At 42.6% G+C, this 15152-nt stretch overlaps 1 protein-coding gene across 1 annotated transcript; it reads right to left on the bottom strand.

The window, feature by feature from the left end:
• Positions 1 to 659: 659 nt before the first annotated feature.
• Positions 660 to 8381, bottom strand: C1QL3 (complement C1q like 3). Its single transcript, XM_054590561.1, has 2 exons — positions 7643 to 8381; positions 660 to 1912 (listed from the first exon to the last, which is right to left on the bottom strand). The coding sequence occupies exons 1-2, from the start codon at positions 8228 to 8230 to the stop codon at positions 1733 to 1735; spliced, it is 768 nt and encodes a 255-aa protein (XP_054446536.1). The 5' UTR covers positions 8231 to 8381; the 3' UTR covers positions 660 to 1732.
• Positions 8382 to 15152: the final 6771 nt, after the last annotated feature.

The raw sequence follows: 15152 nt of genomic DNA, 5'->3' as shown, positions 1-15152 counted from the left end.
TTTTGAACCTCTGGTTTTGAAATCTACTTGTCAAAGAGTCTTCAAAGGCAGCTGAGAGGGGAACAGATTTTTCCTTGTAATAGTGGAAGTTGTCTGATAGTTAGGATCTATCAATATGCATTGTTAATCTTTTTCTTAGTTTTAAAGAGATGGCTTTTGGCAGTATATTTCAAATAGAAAGGATTTGCACTATTCTCAAAACCTACTTTACTGTCAGCTTCAATCCACCTGAGGAAAAAAGAAAAATTGATAATTCAAATGCATATAATTCATAAACACTACAAAGGAGAGCCACTTTGTTTCAGCAATCCTAGTGCTAACAGTCTGCCACAGAACGCAGTGAGAAGTATTGATTGGCAGAGGATAATAGAGCAGCCCTAGGCTTAATTTACAGACATGTGATGGATAGGACCTAATACAATTCAATTGTCTGGATAACTCTTAAAAGAGAAGTCATTTAAATTATTTTGCTATTCCATATATTTTTGTCATCCAAAATATATTTCAATCCAAAATAAATCAGATAATTTATGTGTGTGTGTGTGTGTATGCATACACATATATATTTTTTAAATTAATAATTTGAGGCCATATCAGCCACTGTGCCTATATATAGGTCTGGTCTGAGGCCATATATATATATATTCATCTCTCTCTCTATGTGTGTGTGTGTGTGTGTGTGTGTACACACACACACATATGTGGCAGGTATTTCTATAAAATATATACACTTTGTTGTCATACTGGTTATATGTGAAATTGTTCATTTTGAAATAACCTCAGGCCACGACTTACATTAACTATTGGAAGGCCTTACTTTGCGTCCCCTTGGTGATGCATGCAGTAGCTCAAATTAAAGCTTTATGTGTTGGGTTATGAATAATCTTTTGTTCCAAAGAAGGCAAAAGCCTCAGTCTGTTTTAACACCAAAGAATACATTTCTCTGACTTTCCAAGTAAATCTAAACACATTCTATTGACAAAATGGACACTTAAGGGATTTTCTAATACCATACATAGTACACATTTTCACACTTAGAGGGTAAACCTATGATACAATTTCAACCTCTATTTTTAAAGACTATCACCAGAAAAGAGAAAAGAAAATTCATAAGAAAAGAAATGGGAAAATGACCATAGGCTTGGGAATTCGCTCAAATCCAGAAAATTCCAGGTTAAGGCTTGAAGTTGAATCATTCCCAGGTCTAGCTCTAAAGTTCACAAGAGTACAAGGCAAACAATTTCTTTGGGGACAAGCAGCATTGTTTCAATTAGACCTTCTCCTGCAGGGTAAAATCATTCCTCCCCACACTATGAATGGACTCCGAGTATCATAATAAGCAGGTACACTCACAAGAACCAAAGCTGACATGGGTAAGAGCAGCAGGGTCACGGCACACCAAAGTATCATAGAGATTGAAGAAATAATTCGTGTCTTAGATTTTTCTATAAAAATTTGTTATCTATATAGGACTTCATTCACATGGACACTAACAATAAGGAGTATTTGCTTTGGCGGTAGTGGATCACACATCTGCTTATCTTGCTTTTAATATTTTTTTTACATAATGTTTCTGAGACTACAGATGTGAGTCAGGTAGCATTTGAATCCCCCACATATACACATCGGAGGGGCCCCGCAACTGGCATTCCCCTGGGATCCTTGATTCAATGATGTTAGCCGTACGAATCCAGTGTCCAGACTCAGAACAGTAAGCTCAGTTTCTACATTATCAGTCAGCGTAAATGATAAATCCAGAAAATGTGCTGTATTTGTTGTTGTTTCCTCCGTGGGCTTTTCCACCATCTAATTTGATGTAGACTTCATCTCCTGGCTCCAAATGAAGGACCACACTGTTACTGGCATAGTCGTAATTCTGGTCCGCATCCTGGGCGATCGCACTAGCACGCACCTATGGGAAACATACAAGAGTTAGAATTTGGCAAAGAGAATCTTCAAGTTTTCTTTTAGGCCATTTACACAGCATCACAAGCCGATGTGCTTCCGTAGCACAGAACTGACACGGAAATGTCCGTCTTGGCCGTGGACCTTTATGAGGATATTTTGCAGTTGTTTCAACCATGTTATTGGAAAGGAGGAATGAAAAGGAGAAAACTGCTTTTGTGAGAGTCATTCCAGCAGTCTTTCCTTATTATATGTTATGAAAAGTGCATGCCAATTTATTCTCTTCCTAAATCACTACATTTTCTAAGTCTTGGAATCTCTGTGCCCAATCACTTCTAGAAATTGAAATAATATAGTAACATTTTGCACTTTAATTTATCCAAATAGTAATATTGTAAACAGGTGTTGATGAACACAGGAATTCAGTCCAAACTTCAGCTGGTCCTCACAATTATTAGAACGCTGAAGTACACAGTAGGTGCAACTCAGAAAAATACTACTCTAACTCAACTATACAGGGGAGGGGAAAAGGAAGAAAGTCATTTGATCCGGGACTTTCAAAATTTAAGTCAAGTCCCCTTTACCAGAAGTTTAACTCATACAGACATCGGTGGCTGTATCACCCAACTTTTCAGGATTTTTTTTCTAGTTGTACCTTTTGATCACTTAATTGTGATGCATGCAAATAAGTCATTTAATTACAACATATCTAAATTATAGAAGGAACTAAATTTCTATGATTTGAAGTCTTTCAAATTGCTAGAATTTTGGAATGATCTCATTATATGTGTGGCTTGCTTTGAAGATGGAGCTTGCTTACAAATCCACTCTGTGATCTCATTAGTGAGTTGACAGACATTTGCAAACAGTCAAATTGCCTATCATGTCAAGTAACGTGGACATTCTGTCACATCCTAAACTCAAATTAGGCTTCATGTCCATTTAGCTAGATTTCGATTCTGCCTTGGAAAAAAATTTTTCAATAGGCAGAGTTATATTTGTTTTATTTCAGTAAAGCATCTACTTTGTGGCTTGTTTCTATTCCAGTATAATGATATTTCCCTGAAAAACATAGCAAGTGATTTAGTGGTTTTGTAAACCTGCACTATGTAATAATGCATGACTTGGGGTACAATATGCCAGATTTTATCACTTGGTAAAATGAGGGAGATGAGACATAAGTCAAGAATTTCCATGCATGTCTTTCAAAATGTAAATGATAGGTTTTCAAATTAAATTTTCATGTGATATATTCTCACATTAATGCTGAAATGTTAAAAAAAAGGAGAAGGCTCTTTGACACTGCTGAACTTGTAAAATAATTTAAGTAGTATTTTAAAATTTCCTTTCTGAATATCATATAGCAAAAGGAGAAAAGGGCTTGCAGGATTTATTATTCTTTAACACCTTGCTAACTGACACTAATATACTAATAGCAACATACCATGCAATTATGCTCAGAAGCACTGACTGAAATGTATACACCAATTTAGTGAGGTGATCTGTTTCGACCATTAAGTTATAATACAACTTAATGTCATAATATTTCCTAGGAATTAATCATAAGTTTGTAGGAGTTTAGTGCTTTGATTTATTAATTTCATCTTGCCATTAATTCCCAGGGAAAAAAATATCTACAAAGAAGATAGTGCTATTATGACCTGACCTTTTTTATGTGTGGACTTTTAATGTGTGAGAAAAAGTAAAATACAAAATAGTAATTAGCCATATTAATAGTATATTAATTAATTACCAATCCATAATATACTTCTCAGCTCTTATTTGTAACCAGACATATTTTATTTACTTTAGGCATTTACTATGTGTTCTATGGGTATTGTGCTTTAAGACTTTTCTATATGAAGGCATTTGGGAACCAGGACTCATTAAAATTACTTGATTCAGCAACACTCATCTTAAAAATACTGAAATGCAGTTTTTATTTTTTTAGGGTATAACCACAAACCCATGTAATTATTACCATTTTTATTCAGTATGGATAACCACACAAAAAAGTGTAATCTCACAGCCTGGAAGCTACCCTTACAGTTTTGCTTCCTTTGTGAAAAAAAGCCAGTGTGATTGCTTTTTAATGAAAGTGAATCTCTAAGATTCTAACCTGTATGGTACCATAAGACTTTCCCAATTAGATAACTGCCATATTCAAGTGTACTTTGTGTGATCTTAATATTCCTGCTCACCTGATCATACTCTGAAGGTGTAATGGCACTTAAAACTTCAAGCTCTGGTCTCTCGCTCAGTGACTTCCAACAATTTCTCCTTTAAGCCATCAAACTATTGAGGAAGGTAATGCATCCGCCCTGGAGGCTATTTTCAGGTTCCTAAATGTACTCTTATTTTAGCATTTTCCCTGGGAATATGATGCATCCTTTCCCTGGTTCACTATATCCATTTCTATATAAATGTACTCTAATATCTTTTCAATATTATAAGTTAAGTATTTAGATTCTGCTTGATCTTTAGTGCATGTTTCATGGCCCCTAAAAAGATAATTAATTTGACATTTTATTAATCTCACTAATAAATGAATTATCAACCCACAAACTATTCACTGTTCCCAATATACCACTTGTTCACTGGTGCCGTAACTAATAAGTTGTTAAAGCAAAAATTGGCCTTTAATGATTTCACAGTTTTAATCTTGAGCCTGTTTAAATTTTTATCATAGTGGCTGGTTACAGTAATATCATAATGATTGTATTCAAATAGCAATATTTTTATTCAAGTTTTCTGCTAAAAATATAGAAAAATATTAAAAATATTTTCTGTTTCTATGTAAAGCTATTTGAGTCCAATTTTTACCTTTAATATGCACTGTCATGGGCTCTCAACAAATAATAACATTAAATTTAGGTTGATGGTTTCATTGGGAATATGAGAAGTGCACATATTTGTGAGAATATAATAGGTTGGGTAGCTTTAGCATTATCATATTAGTGAGGGTTTATCATTAGAGACAATATTTATGGTAACATTTGCTAATTTAATTAATTGCTACTGATGTTCTCATAATTTCATTTTCATTGTACTTCTGTGGAATCATAAACAAAAGGTTAAGTGGTGCATCAGGTTAATTTACTGGCCTTGGATGTTTCCATCTGTGATCCTGCATTAACACAAAGCATAAATAAAATGTTTCTCTTCTGGTAATGGTCCAGAGGCATTTCTCTATCCTACAGTGAACTGCATTTTTAGTGCAATTTTTGTGTTTCTCTAATCTGCTTAATCCACAGAACATTACACTGACATGGATCTCTGAGTTTCTGTTTTATGAAAACAAATTAGGTCAGTTCAGAGCAGGAAACTGTCATTCTAAGAAGTGATCAGACAAGAGCCTAATTGAAAATCAAGGTAAAATATTTATTCAATATTAATCAAGATATATAAGATTTCTCATCTACAACTGTGTGCAGACCAGACTTTGCAAAATAGTTTTATTCTAGAGAAAAACTCCCTTAACAGTAATATTGTAGTAACCATTTTCCAAAATACCCCATGCGGAACTCAAAAATGTATTGTTTGTTACTATATTTATTTTTCTGAATTATTTGTTGCACACCTTTGTAGAGTAGCAGGTTAATAATGACAATGAAAAGCCTCATACACGTAAGGTCAGCTGTTTTGCCTTGTTCTTTTTTCCTGACCCTTAAGAATGTATACACTAGGGTGATACAAAGCAGCAGTCCACACTCCAAACAATGAAATAATTTAAAAACCAAATGCACAGAGGATACGTATGTGGAATGGTTTTCTTGGAATCAGTGTAACATACCTGGGCTCGGCAGTCTAGAGATCAACATTTAAAGTAATTTAAATGTATAGGTCCCTGGTTTCTCATGCAATTGCAATTTCCACATATTTAAAGATGTGAGCACTTTTATACATTGGCCGATTAAACTTGAATTTTATTCCATTTCAATGAATACCTCTAAAAACAATCTCTGTAGCATGATAGTAATTTCCAGGCTTAACCTTTGAGTCAGAAGATAGCCAATTTGTAAATAAATGGGTGACTCTGCCCGCCACCAAGGAGCTGTTCACAAACCCTTTTGCAAGGGTGACACAATAGCTCCATATTGGTAGGTGAGTCATGCCCCTTTTTAGCCATTTACCTATTGCTCTGCAGATAATTTTTATTTATCTTACTATTATTTTTGTGCATAATAACTATCATAAACAGCCCTTTCAGTGCCTCCTGGTGGACATTATTTCTCCTTTTGTTCTATAGAGTACTGACGGTTCCTTAAGCAATTTATTTCTAAATTCCTTTAGAGGTGAGGGGTGGTAGGAAAGGGGAGGGATGGCATTTTTTTGTCCTTTCTCCTATACATTTAGGATATTTTTCTTTCATTTCGGAACAATTCTGACCCTGAATTAGGTTTCTTGAAGAAATCCAGCTTCAATGCTGCTTCATAGAAACCTGAGTTATGGCTAAAAAGGTCTGAATTTAGGAGGCGAGTGACCAAGTCACACAGACTTTGTTAAATCAGAGCTGGCCATGGCAGGGTCGCAGACCATTCACTGTCACCCAATAAACCAAGTTACAGTCCAAGAACTCAGTCCAGACTGCAGGCTGCAAGGCCTCACCCTCAGCGTCCACCGATTCTGTCTGTACAGAGGGTCTGATTGCACTTTCAGGCAGTTACAGATATTTTCCTCTTGTGACTAAAAGATAAGACACACTTTGAATTTGCAAAGATTGCAAATTTCTCCAGCAAACTGGAAAGTTGGCCCAGTATAAAATTGCAGCCATGTGGCTCTTGTGGCAGCGCCAACGAGCTCAGGAGAACAGCAAGTCTTCCTGGCCCAGGGCTAATCTGAGGCTATTTCATAGTCAAGGCCGTGAAGGCTGCTTCTGTGAACTAGAGAGCTAGGGTTGGAAGGACCACCACGCCGGCGCTCCAGGGCTTTCTGGCTGTGAGGCCCGTGCCCCGAGGCTGGACTGGGCTCCTGCCCTCCTTTCCACACGCCTGTGCGTCCTAGCACCAACTCCAGAAAGCGGGGTTTGGGTTCTGTGTTTGGGAGTCTGTTTTACAGTGTTAACTCATGAACCTCAACTTTTCCTTCCATTATCAGCACTCATTACCTCTCCCCCCTTCCTCTCCCAGGCTGAAAACTAAACCGGAGTCTGTGTGTTGAGTTCGACTATACGAGAGTTTCCCGGTCTGGGACGCAGGTCCCAAGGTCCCGCTGGAACTTGCTCCTTTGGGACACTCCTTTCTCCCTTGGGCCCTTGTCTTCCCCCGCCCCGCCCCAACCTCCCCGAGCTCGGGTTTGTCGCCCTGGGACGCTGATGCTGGACTCCCCCAATCCTCCCATTCCCGCCAGAGCCTGCGAGCAACAATGCTATGGTGCTGAGAACCCCACAGCCGGGTCGCTTACTGCTGCTCTCGGACTTCCCGGTACACAAGCTGTTCCGGGAACCGAGCTCTCGGCTTCCCGCCCCTCGGGGGTCACACTCACATGCGTAAGCACCGAGCGCAGGTCCTAGGCTCGGAACCGCCCTCTCGGGGCCGCTGGGAGCCAGCCCCCTTTGGCTTACGACCCCCGAATCCCCAGAGTGGAATAGTGTACTCTCTCGCATTGCTCCGGAGAGCCCCCGCTGAAGTGCCCTTTCTCCGCAGACTCCCACCCCATTTCCGGGGTCTCCTCCCTCTCGCCCGCACCTTCCAGCGCTCCTTCCCCGCCCTCCCTCCCGCTGTCTGTCTGCACTCACCTGGTTGTTCTTGCAGAGATCAGCCCACATGCTGGTGCCGTCCCCACCGCGCATCAGGACGTGGTAGGTGAAGAAGTAGATGCCCGGGATAGAGCAGGTGAACTTGCCCGTGGTGGGATCGTAGTGGTTACCGAGGTTGGTGACCACGTCGTCGAACTTGAGCACCTCGTAGCCTTCATGCTGCCGCTTGAGGCCAGCGTAGAAGGCGATCTTGGGCACCGTGCTGTAGGTGGCCGCGCTGATGGCCCCGGCCGCGTTCAGGCCGGGCGCCCCGGGCGGACCCGGCAGGCCTTGGCGGCCAGGCTCGCCCTTCTCGCCCGGCGGGCCCACGGGGCCCGGTGGCCCAGGCTCACCCGGGGGGCCACGCGGGCCCGCTTTCCCGGGCCTGCCGGCCTCGCCTTTGGGGCCCTGGATGAAGGTGGGCAGGGACTGCATGAGGCCGCGGTCGGGCGTGGCGGCTGTGCTGGGTGCCTTGGTGCCCCCGTAGGGGTCGCAGACCATGCGGCAGGTGCCCAGCATCTCGTAGTGCGCCGACGTGCCGGCCGAGCTCACCAGCACCGGGATGAGGATGACCAGCAGCAGCACCATCACCACCCCCAGCGCCCCGGCGGCGATCAGGCGCCTCCTGCTGCCCACCAGCCGGCTCAGCGCGGGGCGATCCTCCTGTCTGCTTTTGGACAAAATTTTGAAGGTTGGGCGGGGACCTCTTCAGAGCCGAAAATAAGCCCCTGCGAACCCCAACTCCCCTGGGCGGGCGGGCGTCGGCCGCTCCTAGGCTGCTCCCGCTCCCCCCGCTGAGGCTGCGGCTGGGGAGGGAGCTCGGACGCCTAGTGACTTGAGCTGAAGTCCCGAGCTGGGGGTGGGGGCTGGGGGAGGGGTGCGCAGTGCGCCCTCTCGCCTCTTCCGAGCCCCTTCGCACCTGTGGCTGCCGACACTCCGGGAGGCCACCCGCCGCTAGGAGGGCAAAGCCAGCCGCTGCCTCTCCCGCTCGCCAGGGCCCGCTCACACTTTTATGCCACTGACTGCGATCGACTTTTCCGTTTTTGCAGACTGCGCCAGTTCGCACCAACTTTCCCTCTGAAGTTGCCTTTTTCTGCCTCCTTCTTCTCTTCTTTCGCTTGCTGTGTTCACCCTTCCTCTGCCTTTTTCCTTCCTCCTTTGCAACCACCGCAACTCTAGTAGACGCGCACCGCCAAAGACTCGCGCGGGGCGCGCGAGCTGGGGCCAGCCGCTCCCGCTGTGCGCGGTGGGGCGGGCACGGTCGCTCGGCGAGGCTCGGGGCTGGAGCGGAGGAGCTAAAGAGAAGCTAAAGAGCAGCAGCGGTGAGCGCCTCACGGCCGGGAGCCGAGGGAGAGAGAGACTGAACGTAGAATTCAGCCTGGGTACCACCTGCCAGCAGAAGAGGAGGCTGAAAACGCGCGCCGGAGCAATTTATAGGCACCCAAGGCACAGAGGAAGGGGAGCCGCTTTGGCATCTCATTGCAGCATCTGCTCTGCTCATCCCACTCAGGGAGAGTTTGGCATTACTCTGACAATGTGGGATTTTTTTTTTTTCCCTCTCCCCTCACCCTTCTGCACATGGATGAACAGTGAGATCCTGTATATTCCCTTGCTGAAGCCAGATGATGGCAGGGCTCTCGCTGGACAGACCTGAGGGGCGGGAGACAGATGTGCAATAGCCTTCAGAACTCAAGGGTCACACCTAAGCCCCCTGTGTCACCACTGTCAGCAGCCCCAGTTGGAGGGTGGAGAAGGTTGAAAGGAGGATGGCTTGGTTGACAGTATTTCTCTACAAGCTCACCCACAATCAGCGCTTCAGGTGTTTTTTCAAAATGCCATTTTAACATAACGAGGGCCCTTTAGAATTTTCCAGATGGTAGGGTGTGTGTGTGTGTGTGTGTGTGTGTGTGTGTGTGTGTGTAACCTTACGGTTTTCCTCACCACCCTTCTAAAATGAAATAAGATGTTACCCAGAGAACAGTAAAGTGTGTTGAAAAGCCAAAGGACATTTCTCAATGATTTTAAATGAACATGCCCACCACATAAAAAGGGGAGGGGTTGGTTCTTTTTACAACTGTTGCAAATGGTGAGTGTATACAGATATACTCCACTTACGGGTTTACAATTCTAGCAACCTTTCAGGAGATACAGCCGTCGGAACTGAAGCTGAATTTACTTAAGGGTGCTACATGTATAAGATATCATCACTTGTCAAAATGCCTTCAAAAGTCTTAAGATAAAGTAAGCAGCATTTACCAAGTGCTGGGGAAGATCTTTTCCTAAGCTATGGAAAGGGTCTTATAAGCTCCTAGCACATTTCCTGCCTGTACATGGGGGGGGGGGATGGGCAAAACAGAAAAATATAAGAAAGAAGAGCCCCATTTACTGTGGGAGAGCGGGCGAAGGAACAGCCTGGATTTATAATATTAACGGAAAGCCTGCAGAGTAGATATTAGGCAAGTTATCCTACCAGCACATACAAAAGACACTCAAGAATGGCTTGAAATAAACAAGTGGCATTGATTCGTAAATCATACTTTTGCATTCAGGAGCAATGGATGTCAATCAAACATGGGTGACATTTGCTTGTCAATACGGGGATGATAGCTGGAAAGACAGAGACTTATTACATCAGGGCAAGAATGTGAAATGAGAAGCAAGAACAAATAAGACTAGGGCAAGCAAACAAAACAGTAACATCTGGGTGACAATCTTGCCTCTGGGCCCCCCAGCATGGACCCCTCCTTTTCTGCTCCTTCTGCCTACCCTGACCCCACGCTATTAGTTTCATTCTTTCTTTCCTTCTTTCAAAACTGAATAAGGTCAAATAAGCAGGCAGAAGGAAACAAAAGGTCCATTGCTTCTTATAAGAGAAATGTCAGCAGCTCCTTCAGGTCTTTCCTGGGACAACTGACGCTGAGTGTCCGGCAGCGGGGCGGAGCCTGGCCCAGGTCCCCCCAGTACCTCCCAGCCTGGCTGCTGACACACTCCTGCTACTGGGGACACCCCTTCCCACGTCTCCAATGTGTGTCTAGGTCTTGGGCATAATTATACATCCATTTCAGAATATCTCTATTCATATGAGCTGCCTTATTTTCACATGTTTAAGCAGCAGACACAGTTAAGTTCTGTCCTGGACATAACATCTATTTTCCTAACACACCTTCTGGGTTGCTTTGCAAAAGTCACCTTTCTTTTGAAGGACAAAATGGTAAAAAAGATGTGGTGTCAGCAATACAGAATAGTGAGTTGTTGAAAGAAACTCTTCGGTGATAACACCGAAGTATCAAACTTCCTAAAACCTCTTTATTGCTAAAGGGAGTTTGGTGGGGGATAAAATTTGGGGTTTTCCAAATGTAGAATTGTATAAACAAATTCTCATCAAAAAATCTCAAGATGCATGGCGTCCCTCTTTGAAGAATGCTCATCTCATAGAGAAACCCATCAAGGATAACATAAAATAGCAGAGTTGGAACGGACCCTAGAAAGCCAGCCTCCACCTGCTCACTTTGCAAACGGTGAGACTCAGACACAGAGCTCAGAGCACAGCCAGGCCATCCGATGTGAGTACGGCATGCCTCATTTTACTGCACTTCATGGAGACTGCATTTTGTGCAAATTGAATGTTTTTGGCAACCACCAGCGAAAAGGTGATGACTCGCTGAAGGCTTAGATAATGGTTAGCATGCTTTCGCAATAAAGTATTTTTAATTAAGTTATCTACATTGCTTTTTAGACACACTGCTATGGCACACTTAATAGACTACAGTATAGTGTAAACATAACTTTTATATGCACTAGGAAACCAAGAAGTCCTTGTGACTCGCTTTATTATAATATACACTTAATTGTGGTGGCCTGAAACCAAACCCAAAGCATTTCCAAGGTGTGCCTGTGAACTTTCTTATGCATCGCAATATCAACAACACATTCCAGTGCAGCCCACGACCTACCTTCCTGGTCCCAGTAATTGAGGCTTTCATCTTTCCATTTTTTTCTAGTGCCAAAGCAAAGCTTGATTCTGCAAGCGAGGGCTCTAACAGCTCGAAGTTCTGCTGAGATTTGGAGTGGCGCTCAGAAGTCATCGCTCACAGTGAGGACATCACCTCCCAGGTCACAAGGCTGACCCCAGTCTTTCAATTGAGTGCACACACCCGGGCAGTGCATGAACATTTGGGGTTTTTTGGTGAAGTTTAAATTATTGGCCCCTGTCCTTTTCTCCAGAAATGTCCCACCATGTACTTTGGGAGGAACTTTCTTCTTCCCCCGCCAAGATTTTCAGGGATGACTGGGTAGTAGATAAATTTATGTCTGGGTACTGCCACTTTCCACTGCTTGAATTTCTCAGAAGGTTCTCTGGAATGTTACTCATGCTTCAGCCCTGATTCTGACAGTTTGAATAAACCATCTGATATGGCATATTACTCATCATCTTTACATGTATATAATAATAGAAAATGTGTCAATTAAAAAAAATATTTGATTTCTTCAGTCCTCATCAGAGAAACAAGCTCTCTCTCATATTCAATATTAATTTTGGAAGTAGGCCTTGGAATCTAATTTTCTTCCCAGCTCTTCCCAGTCATTTCTCAAGAAAATACCAGGCCCCATATATTCTCATTCCTTCTGTACCTAGGCCTTTGGGACCCTTAAATGATAAAGTAGAATACAAAAGCCCAGGATCGGCGTTGGGTGACAAAGCTGTGATTTTCACCTTCCCTTCCTCATTTGTCTCTTTGGGAGAACTGAGCCGACCCTGAGGACATGACCCCCACACGGACGTGCAGGGCCGCCCATTCATCTTGGCTGAGCGCCCCACCGCGGCAGACGTCTGCACTGGGCTCTTCCTGGGCAAACAATTATTTAGTCACGAGAATTGTTTCCAAATTGAGTAAGACTTACACAGAAATAGCATTTCTTATAACAGGAAAACAATAATTACCAAACTCAAGGGATATCTAGAGAAACAGACAAATAATATAAAAATGGGACTGGAGTAGTTGTTGCTCCTTAATTTCTGGGTCTCCAAATTAGATTTCAGAACAAACACTTCCTTTGATGACAGAATTATAAGTTTCCAGTCAGAAATGGTCTCCCTGGAGTTGTGGAATCCTAACATGCACCTTTGGAATCAAGATGGGTCTAAACTTGAATGCTTTAGTAGCTATGAAAGTCACTTAGTCTCCCTGAGATTTAATTTCCCTTTCTATAAAATGGGAATCACACTAATACCTAATTCATAGAGTTGTGGTGGTGATTTAGGTAAGGACTATTATTACAGTGACAACATATAATGAGAGTCCAGGAAATGTCAATGTTAGTACACTGTCAGGCAACAGAGTAGTGCATATGTTTATGATTTGGATGGTATAACACAAGGCTAATTAAAGGGAGTTAAACCTAAAGCGTCAGGCTTAAGACAAAGAGCATCAAGTGGACAATAAGTATTATAGGCTTATACAAAACTAGAAAGAACACAAAAGTTCTCCAGGAGAGTTGCCTATGTGTACTCTCCTATAATATAAAGTAAAGCCGCACAATGTCAAAACAAGGATCACTTTACCATTCTCTAAAGAAACACAGTTTTGGAGCAAGGTCACTTCATTTCACTGCAGTTTGACAGACACAGTTTTGGGAGTCACAGCCTAATAGGAAGAATGAGAACTTGCTTTTTGTCCTCTGGAAAGTTCCCCAAGTCAACAAGTTGCAAGCCTATTTAGACATCACTGAATAGTTATTCAGGAACTGTTTCTGTGGATGATGGCTTTCAACAAAAGAAACATACCAGAGATCTTTGTATAGTCAGTCAGCCAAAAGAGCAGTCACTCTGAAGGAGACCTAAGTCACAACCACACTGGGGAATTTTCAGCACAATATTCTCCATAGAAGATAGTGAGTTGGAAAGCAAACTTCGCAGGTCTATTGTCAGAAAATTTATTGAATAGCCAGATGGAGATGATAACTAGTACGTTACATAAGACTTGGTTATCATACATTGCTTCCAGTTGGTCTCAAATTCTTACTACACCAATCAATAGAAAGATGAAATATCTCGTATGGATATGATATTAGATGCTTGTTTGCCATGGGTTGAATGTTTAGCCCTTTCACCCTGCTTAATGTTGAACCGGGGGGAAAAGTTACAAAGAGTGAGATCTAAGAGATCAGCAAGTCCTCCAAGATGCACTAGCCCTCCCTCATCCAAGGTTTCACTCAATTGAGGTCCACTGCAGTTCAAAAATACTAATAGGAAAATTCCAGAAATAAACAACTCAGGTTTTAAAGTGCACATCATTCTGGGCAGCACGATGAAATCTGCCACCAACCTGCTGTCCCTACCCTGGCCATGAATCACCCCCTGTCCAGAATACCCACTCTGTGCACTCTCCCTGATCATTAGTCACTTAGCAGCCCTCTCAGTTACCAGATTGACCGTCATAGTATCACAGAGTTTATGTTCAGGTCACCCTGAAAGGAGCCTAATGCTGCTACGTCATAAGGCCTACATCGCTCACCTCGCTACGTCTCATCACACAGGCATTGTAACATCTCACATCATCCCAGGAAGGGCGAGTTCAGTACAATAAGGTATTTTGAGAGGGAGACCACATTCACATAACTTTTATTATGGCATATTGTTATCATTATAGTTTTGCTATTAGTTATTGTGGTTAATCTCTTGCTCTGCCTAATGTATAAACTTTATCATAGGTATGTATGACAAAGTTTGTTTATAAGAAAAAACGTAGTAATTATAGGATTTGGTACTATCTGTGGTTTCAGGTATCCGCTGGGGGTCTGGGAATATAGCCCCTGCAGGTAACTGGAGGGGACTGCTGTATGGTCATGGTAACTCAGTCATACAAAATAGATGGGTGAATCCAAAAAACTAAAAGCAACTGCCATTAGACTATAAAGAACTTTCAAGCAGAAAATACATCATGGAAATACAGCTGAGAAGCTGTGCAATGGACAGATCAACTGGGCTGGCGGTGAAGGACTGTGTTAACATTATTGTTTTGTCTCAAAAATCTCAATCGTCATGCATCTGAGAAGAGCTGTTACAGAAAAACACCAACAGAGCCAGACCCTGACAAGAGCATATGATATTTCAGAATCTGGCTCTAAGAATAATTAGACTGGAGGAGGCATGAACAAACACCAAGGGAAGGCATACTCTGCCCCGCTCCTGTGTGAGGGTAGCCATGGAGCAACCCACCCTAGAACATGAACAGTGTGTCCTGTGAGTCAATACTGTGTCCCTCGGGTTTTGTATGTCAACAGACACATCAGCTTTTCCCTAATACAGGCAGTCTCTCAGGAATAGTCTTAAACTGTGTAAAATTAGACATAATTTGAAACCATAATCCTAAAAATAAATTATGAAGGTATCTTAGAATTGGAATAAGGATGCGGGGGGACAATTAATCAGAGGTACGTAGTTGTATGTTCAATATAAGTAATTATATATGTTAATGTTTCCCGTTGAAAGTCATAACAATGTGTAATT

Source organism: Pteronotus mesoamericanus, unplaced genomic scaffold (assembly GCF_021234165.1).
Source record: "Pteronotus mesoamericanus isolate MK-2021 breed Mesoamerican mustached bat unplaced genomic scaffold, CSHL_Meso_final contig_130, whole genome shotgun sequence".
Lineage (NCBI taxonomy): Eukaryota > Metazoa > Chordata > Mammalia > Chiroptera > Mormoopidae > Pteronotus > Pteronotus mesoamericanus.
This window is presented reverse-complemented; position numbering and strand designations above follow the sequence as displayed.